Here is a 21,326-nt window from a genome sequence, read left to right on the forward strand (position 1 = left end):
CACACACACACACACACACACACATACACACACACACACAACCTCAGGAATGGTTGCCAGCTATTTTTTGACTAGGAATAAAGTCTGACTTAGAATGAAATCAATAAAACTAATGTCATAGAAAGCGAAATGGGTAAATAGAAAAATACCAGGATCTTGGTGACATTATTGATTTGCTTGATCAAGCCATCCCTGAAGCCTTACCTCCCTCTCAACATTCCATTTCGTGTGCTAGGTAGTTGCTCTTTGGTCATTCAGGATCAACTCTCAGAAAGCAATAGTATCACTTCCACTGTATTTTATTAGCTAAAGCAGTCACAAGCCTGCTCAGATTGTAAGAGAGGAAATGTGGAACTACCACTGACTCAGAAATAGTTAGTGAATGGTAAACCCCAAGGCACAAATGCAGGCTTTCCTAATAGAGAATGTGTGGTTATTGTACCACAAGTATTCCTAACCTGTGGGAAGAGCACCCCTAAAGAGCCAGAGAGTTATTTCAAGGACTCCGGGAAACCATACGTGCACCAAGCATTTTTTTGTGGATAAATGATGTGCCTTGTGTACATAAATAAACATACTATTATCTTTAAAGTATAAGTACAGCTTTTATGATTAATAACATACAAACTTATTTAAAAATCTTTGCTGAAGTCATAGTCGCTTTTTGTATTTTGTATCATGAATTTTCTTAATCATGTTTACTAAAAGCACACCATGCGGAGGGAATTTTTTTATGTGTAAAAGAGAATTTTTTTTTGAAATGCACATTCTCCAAATTAGAAGTTACTGTCTTCACAGTCCACCGTAAATCACAGAGAATCTCTGAGGAAAGTCTTCTTAGAAAATATTCATAACAGCCTCCCAGATTCACAGATGTGTCTAAGGCAGCTCAGCTCACAGGCCCTGGCACAGTAGCTCTAGGCCATATGCATTCCTGTCTTCCATTTGCATCCATAACTGATTGGACCAAGAGAGAGCAGCTGACTCAATCAATCCTTAAGCTGGCCAATGACCAATGAAGTGGCCTGGCACAAAAAGTTGTCAACTAGGGACGAATTGAAAAGCATTTTAATTCAGGCATACGATATATGAGATAGCCAGCAAGAAGTGACACTAATAAATTAATGAGAGAATAAACTAAAGCTTAAGTAGCAGCAAAGAATTAGAGAAAAGATAAAAGATGAGGAAGCCTAATCAGAAGCAAGAGGAGAAGCCAAAAGAAAGAGTTGGATCCATGAAAACAGCTGAGTGGCGTTAACAGGGAAGTTCTCGTGTGCGGAAAAGTGGTTCTTTCCCAGGGCTGCCCATGCTAATCAGCCTGGACCCTAGAAGATGCTCTACTCAAACAGAATCTCCAAAGCTTTGAGATGTTGAGGGAGCTGCAAGAGCCATTCTGACGCTCTCTGGTTAGGTGTCCCTCATCCCCCACCACAGCAAACTCCCAGTCTTGGATTACACTGAGTTGGTTACCTGACCTTCCTAATTGCTGTGTATACATCTTGATAGTTAATCCTTGTTACCTGAGTCTCCATTCCTTCTAACCAAAAATGTCTTCACTAAAAGAACTAAAGAAAAACAAAAAATTTAACTTCTTATTGAGAGAGCCAGAGATAAATCAAACCTACATGACAGGGGTTTTCACATGGAATCATCTTCTAGAAAAATATGGTCATTTCTGATTTCTCATCATAAAAAGCTTCTGAGAAGCAAATTTTCTTTAAAGAATTATTTACATCTTTTGTTAAGAGGAAACGCCAAGATTATTTCACCATAAATAACTTAAAGGTACATGCCTTTCTCCTGACTTTTTCTAAATATATGAGGTTATAAATTAATGAGTTCATACCACATGCCACACAGAAAAGTAGGATTGGTCCTCAGCCATCACATATGTTTTTATTTTGTCCGTCAGTCCATAGGCCTTTTTCTCCTAATTGTCTGGAACTGTGGGATGCATCTCAGACACCAGAAAAATCTGGAATGTTAGTGTTTAATTAAGATAAATTCCTCAAATCAAAAATTTTAACTTATTTTTAAATTATGCCTTCAGAACAAAAAGGAGTGCTTGGAATACCTATGATGACAACTTAAGGAAATTTGAATGCCAAAAGTGGTAACATTAATCAACTTTTCAATTAACGGTCACTCAATATAAAGATGATAAGCTGTAATTATAGATTGTCCTATGTAATCTCAGTATACCAAATTGCACTGTTAGGAACTTACAAATTAAACTTACTTGATAATTAGTGATACTTATCAAATTATTTCATGTAAGTTTTTTAGAGTTCTTTATAATTGATCATTAAGACATACATTTAAAATGGTTTTTTCTTTCTTAAGGGTTCAAAATAATGCCACAACCTTCTTTTCCAGCCTTAGCTCTCAATACTCTTCTTTCCTTCCTTATTTTACTTGCCTTCCTCTATCTTTGTAGGCAGTAACAAACCCACCAGTTAAGTCTTTCTCAACCATTCTGCTGCTTTAAGACAAACTTTATTTCATCCCAGTTCTCCATGGAATGAGTCATCATTTGTGCACCTGTATCCCTATATCGTTTACCCAGAGCTTCTTCTATATTTAATACATATTGTGCAAATTGGTTTTTCTTTGACCACTGGAATCAAATTTTGTTATTTTGTTTTGCTTTAACAATCCATAATGCCTACCACAGTGACCTATCCAAAGTAGATGCAGTAAATACATTTCGTTGCACAAAAAAAAATGTTTGTGTACACCATTCATAATTTTCAACTTCCATGCACCTATAGCCAATGACATTCATTACTGTCACAATTAACTGGAATACAGTTTGTGACCAAAAAGATTATTTTCACTATGAATCTGGCTCAAAAAAAATCAAATCTATGATTTTGAATTTTTAAGACCAAGATTCAAAGAAAAAAACTATCCACATACAAAATTGTTACAAAAGAATCTCGAATCTAAAGGAAAATACACAAAACTGTATTATGGATGATTGTATCACAGATGTCAGTGGTATATAAGAATGCTAGTCTGCCAATGTTCTCAAAATAATCATATGAATATACATTTTCCAGAAGATATTTACTGAATTCTAAATCATTATGGTTTGAAAGCTTGAAATTTCATTTACTACCAAGGAGACACTAATCAAAGGGACAAACTGAGTAACTATTTCAACTTACTTCTTTAGGTTCTTTAAGGAAGTCTGATTACATGAGGCCAGCTTCCTCTCAGAAAAGCTGTCATACGTGAGGTTCCCAGATTGTTTTCCCCTAAAAGTTGCTTCAATTTCTCAACTGGGGCTTTTACAAAACCTGTAGATTACATGTCTTTTGTCTTCCAAGTGCCTGATAATTAAAATTTCAACTTAATGATAATAACAAAGGCAAAATTATAATTATCTAAACATATCAAAATTGAGATGAAAATCAATCTTGAATCTTCATTTTTCAAGTTTATCTATAATCCTGAACCTTCACCTGAGTCCCAGAACCAAATCCTTACCTGCTTACTACACATTTCCACTCTAAACACCTCAAGTTCACTGTGCCCAAATGAAACTCACAGGGTTACATGAGGATGAGCATAGTAAATGTTAGCAATGTCTATGAAGTGCCAGTGAATTCTGCTGTTTAATCTAATTTGAACTGGGATCTTGTCACCATAGAAAGGGTACTGATGACAGTTTCAATTTCCTTCAAAATGTGCTGGAAGTCCATCCTTCCTCTGCCTTTCCATTATCACCACCCCCATGAGATTCTTGAGCAATATTTTAGCTGGCTTGTCTGACTGCATCTTTACTCTCCACAATCCACCCTAGTTACCAGTGCTACAGTAACCTTCACTAAACATCATTTTCATCATGAAATTTTCCAGCTCCAGTTTCTGTTCAGACTCTTCTCTCTATAGCTTCCCAGGTTCCATTTTAATTATCGAATCTGAATCACTTCTCTCCCTAACATTCCAGTCGACCTGACATCCTCCTACCTTTCATAAGATCATGCCTTGCTAATTCATGTTCCTCTGTCTTACCTTGAGTCATCAGCCTCACCCATTCCATTTTTCTGCTCTGAATAATCAGCTCCAATTATGCATATTCTGCCTTCTCTATGATACCTTTTCCAACCTTTATGGCTTTTACTGATTTTACCCTCCTCGAGGTTCTGCATCATTTTCAATCCTGTACTATAGGCTGCAACATGCAATTATATACAATCCTGTACTGTGTCAGGTGGGTCTAACTAATCCACTTACAAAGTGAAGTTTTCAAGTTACATTTTTTGGCATGTCCCCTAACTCATTGATAAGCACACAATAGGCATCAAAATCAATATTTTTTCATAGGGCCCACTCATAACACTGCCTATCCTTATTTTCTAATTTTTAAATTATTCTGTAGCTTTAAGAGAATTTTTCTTCAAATTAAGATAACCTTTACTACAGTTACCTAATCTTGATGCAAAAACTTGATTTTGAAAGGCACATAAATCTTAAATGATAAAAAAAAAGGCAATAAGGCAGTTTTAAGGTAGTTACATGTTTTTATTACATAAACATTATGATATTCCTTGTGGGAGCTGGTCTTCAGTTTGCTTCTTGCTTTCACAGAATGTCAAATATCTATAAAAATTGTCTAAGAATGATTTATGAAACACTCTCACGCACCCACAGAAAAAGCCTCAATGCCTACATTTTCCAACCAGATTCCTGAGAAAAATAATAGGTTTTATTTATTTTACAGTGTAATACATAAATTTTCTTTCAAGATATAAAAAGGACAGACTTCTAAAATAAGTCTCCTTTTGTTAACGAAGTTCTATAAAAATACATTTAGTATGCTCATATGTTTGTCCTTTGACTTGAAAATATTCCAGTTTACCAGAAACAAAAAATAACAATAAACAATGATATGTAAGCCACATTAATCTTGCAACAATATAATGTCAACATCATCATGAACACCTTGCAAAAGTAGCTCTCCTGAGTACGTAACAATCTTCCTCCGTTTTGCAGCTTTGAGAGTTCCTACCAATGCTTCAAAGAGGTTGGCACATTTGTCATCTCGGAAGAGGACCCCAAATTTCACACTTAACTTCCCATCAGCATCTAATTTGAGAAAATACAATGTTAGCCAATGTAAAGCCTGTTTCTTGCCCCCATATATGGAAGAGTTACATAATTATTTATAATAAATATCTAACCATAGGTTAACCAAATTACAGTTTAATACTTAATAGTCATAAATTCAATGTAACCTCTTGTCAGATCCAAAAAGTAATGGAAAAAAATACAATGTGTTGTACGCTTCCTGGCCTTAGTAGTATCTGGACAAAAACTGGAAGAGAACCAAGAAACATTTACAAAAGGTAAATATGCAACAGTGCTACTATTGTGAACCAATTCTTCTCTGTCTAAATTTTGATTTTTAAATGATTATGTCAGATGCTGAATCAGTAAAAACAACAAATACAACAGAAATCCCTGATCAAGAGCAATGCTTCTCCACATTCTGAACATACTCAGAATCCCCAGGGAAGGAATGATGATCTTAAAAGTGAAGAAATCTGTATTTACCACGATTCCTAGATAATCTAGCTTGGAGGTCAGTTTTTAATATAGATGATAAAAATTAAGGTAAATCCTAAAAAGAAATGAATTATCAAGCCATGAAAAGACATGGAAGAGCCTTAAACACATATTGCTAAGTGAAAGAAGGCAATCTGAAAGGCTATATGTTGTATGATTCCAACTATAGGACATTCTGGAAAAGGTAAAACTATAGAAAAAGAGAAAACTAAAGAGATTAGGTGTTTTCAGGGGTTGGGGTAGGGGACAGATAAACAGGCAGAGCACAGAGGATTTTTAGAGCATGAAAATATGCTGTATGATAGTATAATGGTGGATACATGTCATTATAAATTTGTCCAAGCCCATAGAATGTACAATATCCAAGAGTGAACCCTAATGTAAACTATGGACTGTGATTGATGATGTGTCAGTGTAGGTTCATCAAATAGACCACTCCATTGTAACAAATGGACCACTCTGGTGAGAGATGTCATAATGGGGGAGGCTGTGCATGTGTGAGAGTAGGAGATGACTGGGAAATCTCTGTACTTTCTTTCAATTTTAAGGTAAATCTAAAACTCCTCCAAAAATGTAAAGTTTTTTGTTAAAAAAACGATTAAGGTCAACAATCTTTGGTTAAAAATCAATCAACTGAAAACTCGGTGATGAGGGTTAACTGGGACACCTCCCCATTGACGGTTGGTTCCTCTGATCTACCCAGCTGACCCTGTTCCTACAGCACTGCCCCATGTTCTTCTCTCCCAAAGCTGTGCCCACTGTCAAGATGGCCATCATAGTGAGCGGGGACCATTCCTTGCCCAAGGGTTCTTGAGTTCCTGTGCTCCCCTGCTAGAACTTCCAGTTTGAGGCTTAGTAAACTCCTCTGTGAGTGTAGCACTGTGCTGGGCACTGGAGGCAAATGGAACAAAGTATAGAATCACTTTAGCTTTCAAAGAAATGCTATAAATTCCCATGAGGAAATAAGAAATACACACATAACAAGTAAAGCAAGAGTACTAAGCAGTATGCAACTGGATGTCAAGTGAGTACCAAAGACAATACATCCTACAGCTTGGAAGAGAACAAGATGACTTTGGGCTACAATGGTAGGAGACTTCATGAAGGAGTAGTACCTATTCTGGACTTTAAAAGGGAGTATAACATGACAGTCCTCAGTTGAAATCTCTCCCACCTACTAGTTGTTTGCCCTTGGGCAACTGCTTAAGCTCCTTAAGCCTCAGTTTCCTCATCTATAAAATGGGGATCTTAATACCTCCTGCACAGTGCTACTGGGAGACACAGTTCTAAAGCCCACAGCACAGGGTCCAGCACACACTGAGCACTCAATCAATTATCATTGGCTCGACTGTGAGTGAGAGAAATGGGATAGTGTGCCAAGCCATAGTCACAGGTGAAGCAACTAAGTGTCTGGGGAACAGTATCTAGAGTGACTCACCTCAAGTAAATTATCTGAGATGAGAAGAAAAGGAAATAAGTTTGTAAAGGAAAACAGAGACTCTGTCCATGCATGGCCTGGAAGCAAAGATGCACCTCTTTGATTTTTTCAGCTTCTAGCATCATGACCCTCTGTTTGCAATAAGAATCTTTTACCAATTACAGAAACAAATGGAGCTGCTGGGTAACCTCAGGCAGATCCCTCAAGCTCTGACTTGCAGTTACCTCATCCATAAAATGAGGGTAGAAACTCCCCTCACAAGGTTGTTACAAAGATTAAAAGATAGAATATAGGTAAAACCCTTTATAGATTGCTCGGAATATGGTAAATTCATGTTAAATTTTAAAGGCATCAAAGGCAGAAACCTGGGTATAATGTTGGAGTTCTCCTGCCTACTCACTCCTCAATCTTGCAAGTGATTCCACTTTCTTTGTACTTTCTGTTGCTCTAACTTCTCCTCTCCATGGACAATTAATTTCTTGATTCAGGCCCAAATTGATTCTCATGTGGGTAGTTGTAAGACTCCTTACCAGCCTCCCTTTCTCCATTTTTGTCCTAAAAATATATCCTCCATATTGTAAAATAAAAAATGTGGAAGAAATGCTATAAGATGAAAACTTGACTGATAACCTTCTACTTTACTTTTTCAATGGTTCCTATCACCTTAAAAATAAAGTGAAGTCCGTGGCCTCACAGATAAGACTCTGGCCTTAGACTAAGGCCAGAAGACTAAGATAAGTCCTCAGGCCCTTGCACTCATCTCTCACCTGATCTCCTCCTCTATTGTACCATGAACTTTTTGATCCAGTTAAAATAAATGACTTGCTGCTACCCAAGGTGACATGAAAGATCCTGCCTTGGTAATTTTAGCCATGTTGAGCCAGGGGTCCAGCATTCCAGACCCCTTTCCCTAGCTAAATTCCTTTTCTTCAAGAATGGACTCAAATGTCATCTCTGAGAGGTCCTCTGAGATTCTCTCAATTGAGTTAATAGCTCTTCTCATAAAATTAAATACATAGTTGTGAAGCAGGCACCATCAATTATAGTAACAGTTGCTCTGTTGCTAGAACCATTCAATGAATTTTACAGTCATTAAACTCAATCCTCATTTCATCAAAGATAAGATACAACTGATTTCAAGAAGGACTATTATTTTATGTTCTGATTAACTATAGCACACCATGTATTAGAAGATATATTCCTATTTTAAAGAGTTCAAAGTGTAAAAAAAAGTATTTTTGAATCACTGAAACAGAGAACTATTATACAAATAAGGAAATCAAGGCACAGAAAAGTTTAGTAATTTACCTAAGGTCACACAGCGAGTATATGTTGAAGAGCTAGGATTCATTCCCAGAGAGTCTGACTCTAGACATCCCAATACAGCAGTTTCGAATACAGGTCTTCTCAATACAGAACTTAAGCTCTTAACAACTTCCCAATACATGCTTCCAGTTTGTCTGTCTCCTCGCTACGTAAAGAAATCCACAAGGATTGAGACAGAATTTTGTTTATTTTTACTACTCCAGCACTTAAGCACAAAGGCAACACTCAGAAAATATTTGTCGAATGAAAGAATTTAAATCTCCAACTACTCTTTATCCATTTAATTTTTTTCTACTGGATGAAAAATGAGAAAAGAATTTTAAAAGAAACAGATAAAAATAAATTTCTCAATTTCTATCTTCAGCTTATATATCATTTAGATTAGTTTAAATATGATTAATCTATATCATAATTTAGATTCATCAAAATTATTCCAGACACAACTTAAATAATTGACTATAATATGTCAGTAGATAACGTATCTCCATAGATGATTTCCAACTCATAAATCATCTATTACCAGGTACAGGTAAGTCAAGGAGGCCTGGTAAAGCTGCAATGTTGAAAATACTTTCATTCGTATAGAAGTTATGATAATTGCTCTGTTGTCTTACAGTTTGTAAAACTGCTCATTTTGAAGTGCAGGTTCAGTTTATCCTAGCAGAACAATAATACTGTGCGAGGGATACAAAAGTTAGACTTTTAAATGCAATAAATCTGACCAATAAACACTAAGGTGACATGGAGAAAGATCTAATGGAAAAAAGAACCCTAAAATCTTTGGAAATACACCTTTAAAACCTTTAACAAACTAAATAATAGTATTACTTCCAAGAGTAACATGACCTCACAGAGCTCAGGAGAAATTGGGAATGTAGAAACGAGGACCACAGAGGCATCACTGTTGAAAACAAGACTTATCAAACTTCCATAGAGGAAGAAAAATGGGGTCAGGAAAGATTGTTCATTTGTTTGACTGGGGACCTAAATAAATGACATCCTCCACTCTCTATTCAGTGTTCTCCACAAATATCCCAAATGCAGCTCATGCATTTCCTCCTAAACTGCCCTGCCCTAAACTTCAAAGTCTTACCGGATAGTCAGGTGTCATTGAGTGCTCCCAGCTACTTCACCTTCAATAATCTAGTTATCTGGGACCATACTAAATTGAATGACAGCACTTCACAGTTTAGCATACCAATTTTTTTTCAATTGCATCATGAGTTTTTAATCTATTTTTCTCAACTAAGTAGTAAGATCACTGAAGCACAGGAACACACTTTATGCCTCTTCTACTTACACAGTGCTTGGCATATACAGATTGCCAACAAATAGTAACTGATCACATGATTAAACTCAGTTTTGAGTCCATACCAAATTTTATATGCCTCGTTTATCTTTACTTGGTATATTTAAGTGATAAGTCAGGCTTGATATAAAAATAAAGTGACTAGAAAAGACCAAAAAGGCCAGGCAATAGGAAAAATAATGACCCTAATAGATATCCATGTCCTTATAATCCCCAGAACAGTGAATATGTTCCTTTATATGGCAAATGGTACTTTGTAGGTGTGATTAAATTAAGGACCCTAAAATGGGGAGATTATCCTGGACTAAATGAGTAAGCTCAATGTAACCACAAGTGTCCTTAAAACTAGAAGAGGAAGGCAGAAGATGAGGTCAGAGTGATATGATGTGAGGACTAACCAGCTGTTGCTGGCTTTGAAGATGGAGAAAGGGTGCCGTGAGCCAAGAATGCAGGTTGCTTCTCGAAGCAAGAAAAAGACTAGGAAACATATTCTCTAGTGCCTTCAAAAAGAAATGTGGCCTATTAACACCTTGGTTTTGGACCATGCAGACCATTATCAGACTCTGTTTTCATCTGAATATTCGTGTTCCCAAAAAACTCATACATTGAAATCCTAACCACCAAAGGTATAGTAACAGGTGGGACACCTTTGGGAGGTGCTGAAGACTCCTTTGGGTGTAAAGATGTAAAGGTCATGAATAATAAGGGATGAATGCCTCAGAAAAGAGGCTGCAGAGATCCGCAGATCCTTCCACCCTGTGAGGATACAAGAAGTCTCAAATCCGGAAGAACACTTAACCTGGCACCCTGATCTCTGACTTCTAGCTGCCAGAATTATGAGCAATAAATTATAAGCCACCAAGGCTGTAGTATTTTGTTATAGCAGCCCAAATGAACTAAGGCAGACTCCTAACCTACATTATTACTGTTAAGATATTAAATGTGTGGTTTTGCGTCACGCAGTTTGTGGTAATGTTACAGCAACAACAGAAAACTAACACGGGGACAATTGATAATAATGGCTTAACGGAATTTTCAAAGTATGTCTTATTATTTCAAACAATTTCTGATTCATAAGCAGTCAGAACTATAAGAAGAATCAAGCTATAATGACAAAACAACTCTTATGAGGTCATTTAAAGCCATTTTTCACTTATATGATGTAATTTTATAATTTTGAATTCTATTAGCCTAGTTGTTGCTGAATATGTTTACTGTTCTTAAAATTTTCTAAATGCTCCCCAAATCCTGCATGTCTTATCTGAGATGTACAAATACTCCAGCTACAAGAACAACAAACAGTTACTTCGTTACAACTCAGGAAAAGGACGCGAATACCACCAATTTTACATGACACTAATATCATGGGAGCTGTTTATATGCTGCTGAAGAAAAAGCTGACTCAAAAAAAAACGATGGAAAGGATGGTTTAGTTATAGGTACATAAATACCTGATTATATAAAATCCAAGAACGTAGAGAAAATAAAAACAATTTAGTATAATTTCAATCTTAGTCCCTAGTCATTTGGAAATATGTAAAATGCTGACAGGAGAAAGCAAAAAAATAAATTTTAATAGTGTGAAAATTAAAAATTTAAACATGATTTAATTACCAGATTTCAATGAAGGCAGATTAAAGTGGCACAGCAATTTTCTCTCCATTCAAAGGATTATGAAATATCTCAACCATTCTTTGCATCAGAATCACAATATCCTAATAGCTCTGTGTCTGCAGATATCAATCACTTCATGGTTGAGGGCACTCAACACCTGGGACTGAAGGCAGAGCCACCAAAACTGTGTCCTGAAGCCCTGGTGACCCCTTTATAGGCAGCTACCAAAAAAGTTGGTGCTACTTGCTTTTTAGGTAAACTCAGTAGAAATACTGTACCTGTGTTATAGTACTTACTTTTTGAACCCAGACGATGAATTTCTTCCACTAAGAGGTTAACCTCGTGATCCACATTCATTGCTGCCTGAGAGGGAAAAAAATAAGTCTGTATTACTACCATTTCTACATTCCATTAAGCATATCTTGCAAATCCAAGGGCCCTTTCTCCTTTTATGTAGCATTTGTCACTATTAATTTACCATGTCTCTCTTCCTAAAAATACTTGTGAATTGTACAGGGCTTTAGCGTACCTCCATTTTCCTTTATAACTTCCCCTCTGGGCTGATTCCACTCATTCTACACAGTCTACTGGGAAGAATGCAGCCTTTTTCCCTTGTACCCACTATTAACTCTAAGCCCATCCTCTTCATAATGCTCCCCTCACAACCAAAAATATAAAGGTGAGCTGCATAGGACCTGTCCTCAGGGAATGTTCAACCACCAGAAGCCAAGAAAAGCTCTGAATGCATAACAATGTGACAGCATTCTTAGAGTGATGGGTCCAAGGCACAAAGGACAAGCCACAAAAGGCTTTGTGGGGGTCACTGGGGAGGAGCAGACCAGGTAGACAGTTGCAAAAGCATGTTCTATGCATGGGGTTCTATACAAAAGGGTGTTCTATGCAAAACACAGAAGCAAAGGAGAAAAAGCAGGCCCTAAGGTAGGAGCTGGAGGTAGCAAGATAAAGGGACACAGATCCTCCTCTCCGGAAGCGCGCAATCTAGTGAGGAAGGTAGATCAATATAAGGCAATTTTAATAACATCAGGTCAGTGCAATGATGACTTCTGCGTCACACACAGGGACAACATGTCCTTCCCTGGACAGTGCGCAGTACAACCTGACTGCAATGGAGAGCTTGTGGTGACAATCATTCATCTTCAGATAGGAGGAGTCCAGGATTAATGGGAGCTGTGAAACTTCCCTCAGCTCACTAGGTCCTCCGCAAGCTGGGTTCTGCCTACTATTCCAGCCTCCTCCACTCTACCCTCTGAACTGTAGGCTGCAGCTACATGGGGCTTCTTTCTATTCCTTAAATGTCCCTCAATTTCTCACCTCTAGCCTTCACACACACCGTTTCTTCAGTCCAGACCATGACTATTCCTCTGTCTTGGGGCTAACTCCCACACATCCAGTCCCAGCTAAGATATAACTTCCTCCAGGAAGCCTTCCATGAAACCTGGAATAGGAGAACTCCCACACTGTGTGTTCCCATAGCTCTGTCTGCCCTCTTCATTCCACTTGACTGGAATTATCAGTTTTCCAGCTTTCACCACTACATGGTAAGCTCCTCTAAGGCAGGGACCTGACTGTAATGCTCTCTGCTGGAGCACGTCTGAAACCAAGAGTACAGGTTCAATAAATAGTGGTTTCATGGACTGAAAGAAGCAAAGGTATGAGAGGGGCTGGGAGTTGACAATTCCAATGAGAGTTGTCAGTATAGTGCTGCTGATTTAGGTGGGAAACAGAGAGGCGCTCTCAGAGGAAGAGAGCTCAGACAGAAAAGGGAAGGTAAAGGAGCCTGGCAAACACCTACAGAAGTGAAAAAGAAAAATCCCAGCAAGAAACGGAAAAGAGGAGGTAGAGATGCAGGAGAGAACCGCAATAGAGTTGAGTGGAAAAAGTAAAGGAAGAAGAGTTTCCATAATAAGGCAGTGATTTACAGTGAAAACGACAGCATGAGGGTGTGAGCAACAGAGCAGAATGTGCATCAATTCAGTCTGTTTTCAAATCCTAAAGTCTCCAAATCAAATGAGAGACCAAAAAAGTAGCAGTGTGTATGATTGACTTTGGAGTAACAATTTGGAAGAAACAACTCTATTCATATAAATTATATCTAAATCTCGGTAGTTTTTAAAAACAAGAATGGCATCTATGTTTAAATTATATTGATTGGGAATCTGGAGTTCCCATCGGGTACTAACTAAAGGCACCACTGCCATCTCCTACATTATATGTGTAAATATTATAATTTAAGAAGCTTGTATTGCAATGAAATGCAACATCTTAAGTTAATGCATCTACATAAAACTCATTATCAAAAATTGTAGCATCCAAATGTTAGGAACTTTGTGTTGGTGAAATTTTACCCATGACATGATATTCAAGTCAAGATAGAGTTTGAGAGATTCAAAAGCTAAAATACACCCAGAGGACACAACTGAAAGACATACCACAAGAATAATGGTAGGAAAAAAAACCTGTAAATGTCAGTGTGATAGACAGCTGTCATTTTTACCTGCCCAGCACTCATTCTCCATTATGACTCCAGCAATCTAATTTTTGTTTGGATCAAGTCTTTCCTTCCTTACTCTAAACCTGTGTATCTTGGGAAGAGCCTCAGCCTAAACTCCAAGAGTGGTTCAGAGCCAATATAATTGATTTGGGGCATAGGTAGGTGATCCCATCCTGAACAGTGAGGTTCATCCCAGGGATTTTGCCAGAATCACTAGTAATACAACCCTCTCCTACAGGATTCTAAGATATACGTGTATAGCCCCTAACGTAAACAACTACTGTGTAGGAAGAACCTGCCAGGAATAAAGCTAGTAAAAAGTCCAACCACATAATAACGACTGAACCTGTACATGACGCTGGGCTTTCCAGTTACACGAAGCAATCAATTGTTCTTGGTTTTTCTCATGCTGTTTGAATAAGTTTCGGTCATGTGCACTCTAGAAACTCTTGACCCAAAAAGTTAACCTAGAGATTTACCACTATTTTTTTCTAAAGTAAAGCTCCTTTTATGTACTTACGTGAATAATCTTGTTTTGTGTTGCTCTATTGGGTAGAATGGATAGATGTAATGAAAAGGCAGATTTGGGAGCCATATAAGGAAAAATTTCTCTAACAATCAAAATTGCCTAACAATGAATAAAGTTTGCACCCTTTTACCATAAGAATTAATGCAGAAGTAGTATGGATCTGTGAAGGTTGATGAAGAAATTAGCGCACAGTGGAGAGAAGAGAGAATTAAATGTCCAAGGGGATTACAGTCTTCTCTAATTCTCAGATTCTGTGATTTCTTCCCACTCTGAAAATTTCTCTCTTTAACACGGTTCTCCACTCCTTCCACCCACCACCAGCTGCACACTTCATACATAGCTCTCCTTTAATGAGACTCAAAGAGGAAATCCCACTATTATGTATTGTGTGAATACCTGTATCATATGAAACAGATGTATGCTCATCCAATTTTAAGGGAAGACAATCAGCATTTCTTTATAATTAATTACATGTGAGGCTCCTTATCTATGTTAATTCGTGTAATCCTAAGAGTCTTGCAAAGTATTTATTACTTAACCCCGTTTTATGAATGGTGAAACTGACTCAAAGGGACTCCCTACAATTAAATGCTATTTCTACCATATCTTTCTCCTCCTTTTCCATCCCCTTCCTCTCCTCCTCCCTTCTTCTTTTTCTCTGCTAGATATTATACAAAGTACACTAAATATAATAGTGTGTTCATATGAAATATTACATGCTGAGTACTTACTAAGGCAGAACACTTACAAAGCAAGAAAGGCTCTCTGCCCAGGCCCCTCCGAGCAGGAAAATAACAGGCTGAACTATTGCTAGCATACATAATTTGGCATGATTTATTTATTATTTATCGGAGACACGGGAGAAATACTTATAGCTATACAATACTTGGAAGGCCCATGGCATTTTAGCGGGACACAAGCCTGGGACTGGAGCAAGTAGCAAGATCAAAAACAATGAGAGACCATAAGCGGGGCAAGTCTAAGGGTAAGAAAGAGTTCATCAATGGGGGGATCAAGGGAAGACGATGGCAGATGCTAGGCGGGCCCTCTAATTGTGACAGAATCTAATTAGGCATCGTGCGTGGGAATCACAAAGGAAAGGAAATGTCAGAGGACTGAGCATATGCTGAAATGTTCCATCATCAATATACACTCAAGAATCTATTTAAGGACACTATTAAGTTTTTCTTTCTTCTTTTTTTTTTAAGTTTAAAGGCAATGCATGGAGATTTTCTAATATGCAGGGAATAAAGCCTACTGGAGCGGTGGCGTTGGGAATCAGGAGCCAACTCTACCTACTAGGGCTTGCCACTTTTCCAGCTCTCCTAAGAATTCCGAGACCAGCAGATGGTGCGGTTCAAAGGATGGCTGGGTTCCTTCCTGCCTGCTCGCGGGCGTGCATGCACTCCATATTTGGTCATCCCTGCTCCAAGTTTGGAAGGTGGCCCGGAAGGGGTCCCAAGACCCTGTCGCTTGCAGGCCATCACTCGATCACCACCGGCAGCGGTGGAGAGTTGGGGAGCGCCGTGCTCGGGGCCCTGCTCCGGGCCGGCACGGCGGGCTCTGGGGCGGCCTCCCCGGGAAGGGCCGCGTCCCGGAAGCCTTTGTCTGCGCCGCGAGAGCGAGCGGCCAAACCCGGCAAGGAGAACGGACCCGGCTCCAAGTTCCACAAGCCCCTCGTGTCTCCTCACTACCTCCTACCCCACACACAACCGGGAAGGCACAGAGCCGCACCCACCGCCCGCGCCGCGGAGTCCGCTGCCCTGAAGCCACCAAATCCCTCGGCGTAGCCTCTCCCCGCACCCACAGCCCTGCCCCGCCCAGCTCTGCAGAACCGGCTCCCGACCCCGGCGAGTACAAAGCAGACACTTTGCACCAGGGTGAGAATCCGCGCAGCGCAGCTGGCTCCCCCGTCCGCCCCCAGCCGGCAAAGCGTCACGTGAGCCGAGTGCGGAAGTCTGCGGGAGAGCTGAGGGCGTGAGGCGTGTGACCCCGGCCCCCCGCGCGGTGTCAGCCCAGCCGCGACCTCTGCGCTCCAGAGCGCGCTCCAGAGCCCGCTTCAGGTCCCGGCTCTCCAACCACAGCCCACGATTCCCCCTGCTGCTTGCCCTCCACCCGACACCCGGGTCCATCCCTTATACCTGGCCACATCTTCCCAGGGGACTCACTCACCTCTCCGCTTCCTTTTCTTTGCCGATGAAAAACTGGTGCAGCGTCGGCCCGACCGGGTTATCTTCTTCAAAGCACTGTGGGGGGGAAGAGGCTGAGGAAGGAAGTGACTGAGGCAAAGAGAAAGGCTGGCGTGCAGGAGGAGGAGCGGGGCGGACTGGGGTGGGGGAGGTAAGAGTTTCAGCGCTCAGGAAAGGGGCCGCCCACGCTCCCTGGGACAAGCCTATGAGGAGGAAACTCGGGAGAGGAGACCTCCGAGAAGCGGGCAGACTCCCGACAGGTGGCCGGGCGCCTGAGGCTTCTAGGAAAACGGACGCAGAGCTTCGATGACCGCCTCTTTTCCTCTGTGCCTCTCAGATCCAGTGGTCCCCAACACCTCCCTCTGATCCTTGGCATGATTTCCTGCCAAGATCTCTTTCCTGACATAAGAAATAAAGCGCCCCCGACTTGCTGAAAGCCGAGATCTTCTAGGGGGAACGTGATATTGTTCTGTGTTCCAAGAGCAGGGCCCCCAGAAAACTACGTGACAGCAGGATAATCTGATTTGCAAAACAGAACTCATCTTGAACACCAATGTGTTCTACTGCAAAGAAATTTCACTTGAACAAAGGTATTGATCCTGGGTCAATATAAGTTTCTTCATTATTTCCTACATTAACTGCATAATGTGACCAGCTTGTTCATACTCGCTTTATTTTAGTTACTATCGTTTCCACCTGTGTCTGTGAGAATGCGTGGGTGTGAGGGGAAGGGGGGTGATGCTTGCTGTACCAGGAGCCCACTGGGAAAGAAAACTGAGGCCCTACTGAGAGAAGTGGCCCTAACTATTCCCCAGGCAGAGATTGCACAAACAACTACCTCAAACTCCAATATCTGATTGGATTAAGAGTGATCACGTGACCCAAGAGCACACAGTCTATAAACTGGCCATCATCCTAGGAAGTGACCTGGAACAAACAGTTCTCACCAGTGACTCTGGTAGTTAGGTAAGCCAATCAGATTCTCCCTGGGAAATTGAAAGGGTAGAATACAGAGAATGAGCCATCTGATAGAAAAGCTGAAGGTGAAAGAGGTCTTGGGACAGGAGTAGATAAAATGGGCCTCCAGAAAGCAAAACATTTGAGTAAGCAGAAACCACAAGCATGAAGTAGAAGGTGGGTGGGGCGGAAGTGGTAGAAGCGGACTCAGAAAAGCTGAGACCCAGTGATGGGAAAAAAGCAACAGAAATCTGCTCCCGAGCGGCGTGCGAGTGTCCAGGTCCCTAGGGGTACACTGGATCCATTCACTTCCCAACTGTGTTCTAGTTACCCTTTCCAGTAAATACCTATCACTTTGGGCATAACTCTGAATGAGTCTCTGTTCACTAAAGATTATTACCCAAAGTTCTGATTTGTCTAGATTTCGCATGTCACACGAAGTTTAAGGTGACTCCAGGATCCTTTGAGGCCTATTTTTTTCTCACTAAATCTGAGAAGTTATGTTTTTCAAAGGCTATATAACGCAAAAATTATAATTCACAAGAAATATATTTAGCAATCCTCCAAGCAGGACCTGGCTATGTTGGCCAGTGCCAGTGATCACATTTCTTCCAGATAATATCCAATGAAATGAATAATCGACCTGTAGTGTGCCACTTCTGTTATGACTGTTTCACAGTACGCTGCCAGCAAACAAAAAGAAAAGATTACCTAAATAAGTAAAAGTCCCTGTGCATATAAAAATGGATTCACTCTTTAAAAATACTTTGTTTATACATATGCTGCACTACACATAACATAAACTTCATGTTAACCTGTAAGTAATTATAATTCAGGAAAGTTTTTTGATAAAAAAATATTTTGCCAACAAATATTTTTCATACCCAATTCCTACTCTTTCAGTTTTCATAATAGACTTTTGCCATCTTATTTGTTTAGGAATATTATCATGTAGCTAAACAATGTGGAACTTTAACCTAAACAAACAAAAAATAAAGTTTATCAAACAGTAAGGAAGTATTCATTAACTAACAAACATGTGCCAGGAACAATGTCCCAGTCCTGGAGGGTGCAAAGGTGGCCTACGGCATAACCTTTGTCAAAAAGAACTTTCGGTAATATACGTATAAAATATTAAGACAATCTTTATCTATTTACTTAATTGCATAATATACGCTAGCATTCTCCGATAGAAATATGCTTGTGAGCTATACCTGTAATTTAAAAATTTCCAGCAGCCACATTAAAAAAGATACATGTGAGATTAATTTTAATAACATTTTATTTAACCTAATATATCCAAAATACTATTATTATAACCTGTGATGGCTATTTTAAAATTATTACATTATTTTGTACTGTCTTCAAGTCTATTGTGTATTTTACATTTTCAGCACATTTCAGGTCCTTGGTGGCCTTATATGGCTATTAGTCTCCGTATTGGTCAGAATGGCTATAGACAATTCCAGAATAAAGCATGACATAAATGCTAATAATTTTACTTAAGAAATTACATGTTCTTGGAATGACAAAAATTATAACATATTTAAAGGTTCATGGAAATTTGAAGTATTCATTTAAAAACATATAATTTTCTCTGCCACAGTGCATAGGAAAAGCCTTTGTAAAGGATCAGTGGTGTTAGAAGGTAGGACAGTGGTTATCTTTGTTGGGTGGTGGGTGGTAGTGACTGAGATGGGGTATGAGGGGGCCTTATGGAGTGCTGATAAGGTTCTGCTTCTTGATCTGTGTACTGGTTAACCAGGTATTTTGTTTTAAGAATTCCCTAATCTTAACATTAATCTTAACATGTTCTCTTTTCATAAAATGCTTTTTAAAAATAAAGAATAGAGGATCTTAACCAAGCAAGGCTTATACCATGATTGTAAGGATTATTCAGTAGCATTAGGAAATTTAACAATCCCCTGTGGCCAATAGTCTCTAAATTTTACCTTATTCCTTAAAATGAGATTTATCATTTGGATCTGCCATTCTAGTTCGGACTATCATCACCTTGTGCTCATATTAATGTTGATGATGATAGTAACACAATCATGATTACATGTCTTGGGCATTAATTCTTGATCCAATTGTAGTACTGTTTGAGTGCTTTGGGTGACACAAGGAAATAAAAGTAGAATCTGTGCCCTCAAGAAATAATGAAAAAAAGATATATACATGAACAAGTGGGATTTATTCCAGGACTGCAAAGTTGGTTCAACAAATAGAAATTAATCAATGTAATACATATATTAATAGAGGGGGAAATCCACATGGTCATCTCAATAGGTACAGAAAAAGCATCTGACAAAGTGCAGTACCCTTTTCATGATAAAAAAATATTCAGCAAACTAGGGGAAAAGAATTTCCTCAACCTAATAAAAGGCAACTATAAAAGATTCATAGCTAACATCATAGTTAATGATGAAAAGACTGAAAGCATTTTCCCTAAGACCAGGAACAAGACAAGGATGTCTGCTAAAGAATCCAAAAAGGAAGCCCTTAGAGCTAATAAGCCAGTTCAGCAAGGTTGCAGGATATAATATTAATATATAAAAATCAGTTGTATTTTTATATACTAGCAATGAATAATCTGAAAATGAAACTAAGAAATCAATTCTGCTTACAATAACATCCAAAGAATAAAATACCTAGGAATAAGTGCAAGACCTTGTACAAAAAATTGTTGAGAGAAATTTTTATTTTAAAAAACTAAATAAATGAAAAGACATCCTGTGTTCATAGATTAGGACAGAATATTATGAAGATGACAGTACTCCCCCAAATGATCTACAGATTTAGTACAATCCTTATCAAAATTCTAACTTTATTTTTGACAAGCTGATCTTAAAATTCATGCAGAAACAAAAGGGATCCAAAGTAGCCAAAACAACCTTGAAAAAGAACAAAGTTGGAGGACTCACATTCCTTGATTTCAAAGCTTACTACAAAGCTACAGGAACAGGAAGTGGTACTATCATAAGGATAGATATATAGAAAATGGAATAGAATTGACAGTACAGTAATAAACTCAATTATCTATGGTCAATTGATTTTTGATAAGGGTGCCAAGATCATTAAATGGGAAAGAAAGAATGGTATTTTCAACAGAAGGTGCTGGGACACTGGATCTCCACAAGAAAAATAATTAATTGGACCTCTATTTCACACCATATACAAAAACTTAAAATGGATTGAAGACACAAATGTAAGAGCAGAAACTTATAAAATTCTTTGAAGAAGACATAGTTGTAAATCTTCGTGACCTCAGATTAGGCAACATTTGCTTAGCTATAACACCAAAGCACAAGCAACCAAAAAAAAAATAATAATAATAAATAAAAATAGATGAAAATGGGTGTCATGAAATTTAAAATGTCTGCACTTTAAAGGACATTATAAAGAATTTTTTTGACAACCCATAGAATGAAAGGAAAATTTTGCAAACCATATATCTTATAAAGATCTTATATTCAGAATATGTAGAAAACTTTTACAACTCAACAATAAAAAGACAAATAACCCAATTTAAAAATGGGCAAAGAATTGAAATAGATATTTCTCCAAAGGAGATGTATAAATAGCCAATAAGCACATGAAAAAATGATCGTTATTTGTCACCTGGGAAATGCAAATTAAAAACACAGTAAGATACCACTTCACACCCACTAGGATGGCTATAATTTAAAAAAACTGGAAGTTAACAAGTGTTCCTGAGAATGTGGAGAAAGTCAAACCCTCATACATTGCTGGTAGAAATATAAAAGGGTGCAGCATTTGTGGAAAACAATTTAGCAGTTCCTCAAAAAGTTAAAAATATATTTTATATTTTTTGACCCAGTAATTCCATTTCTAATTCTATACCAGAGTAGGCAAAT

General features: G+C 38.6%; 1 protein-coding gene across 1 annotated transcript; it reads right to left on the reverse strand.

The window, feature by feature from the left end:
• Nucleotides 1-4,509: 4,509 nt before the first annotated feature.
• ABRACL (ABRA C-terminal like) lies at nt 4,510-16,644 on the reverse strand. The gene is made up of 3 exons (XM_006915366.3): nt 16,475-16,644; nt 11,558-11,624; nt 4,510-5,094 (listed from the first exon to the last, which is right to left on the reverse strand). The coding sequence occupies exons 2-3, from the start codon at nt 11,616-11,618 to the stop codon at nt 4,910-4,912; spliced, it is 246 nt and encodes an 81-aa protein (XP_006915428.1). The 5' UTR covers nt 11,619-11,624; nt 16,475-16,644; the 3' UTR covers nt 4,510-4,909.
• Nucleotides 16,645-21,326: the final 4,682 nt, after the last annotated feature.

The sequence above is a fragment of the Pteropus alecto genome, unplaced genomic scaffold (genome assembly GCF_000325575.1).
Source record: "Pteropus alecto unplaced genomic scaffold, ASM32557v1 scaffold185, whole genome shotgun sequence".
Taxonomy (NCBI): domain Eukaryota; kingdom Metazoa; phylum Chordata; class Mammalia; order Chiroptera; family Pteropodidae; genus Pteropus; species Pteropus alecto.

Coding starts and splice junctions, on each gene's coding strand:
- ABRACL (XM_006915366.3), bottom strand. CDS start 11,618: ATGAATGTGGATCACGAGGTTAACCTCTTAGTGGAAGAAATTCATCGT. Junction 5,095..11,557: donor TCATCGTCTGGGTTCAAAAA/GTAAGTACTATA, acceptor TTCTCAAATTAG/ATGCTGATGGGAAGTTAAGT.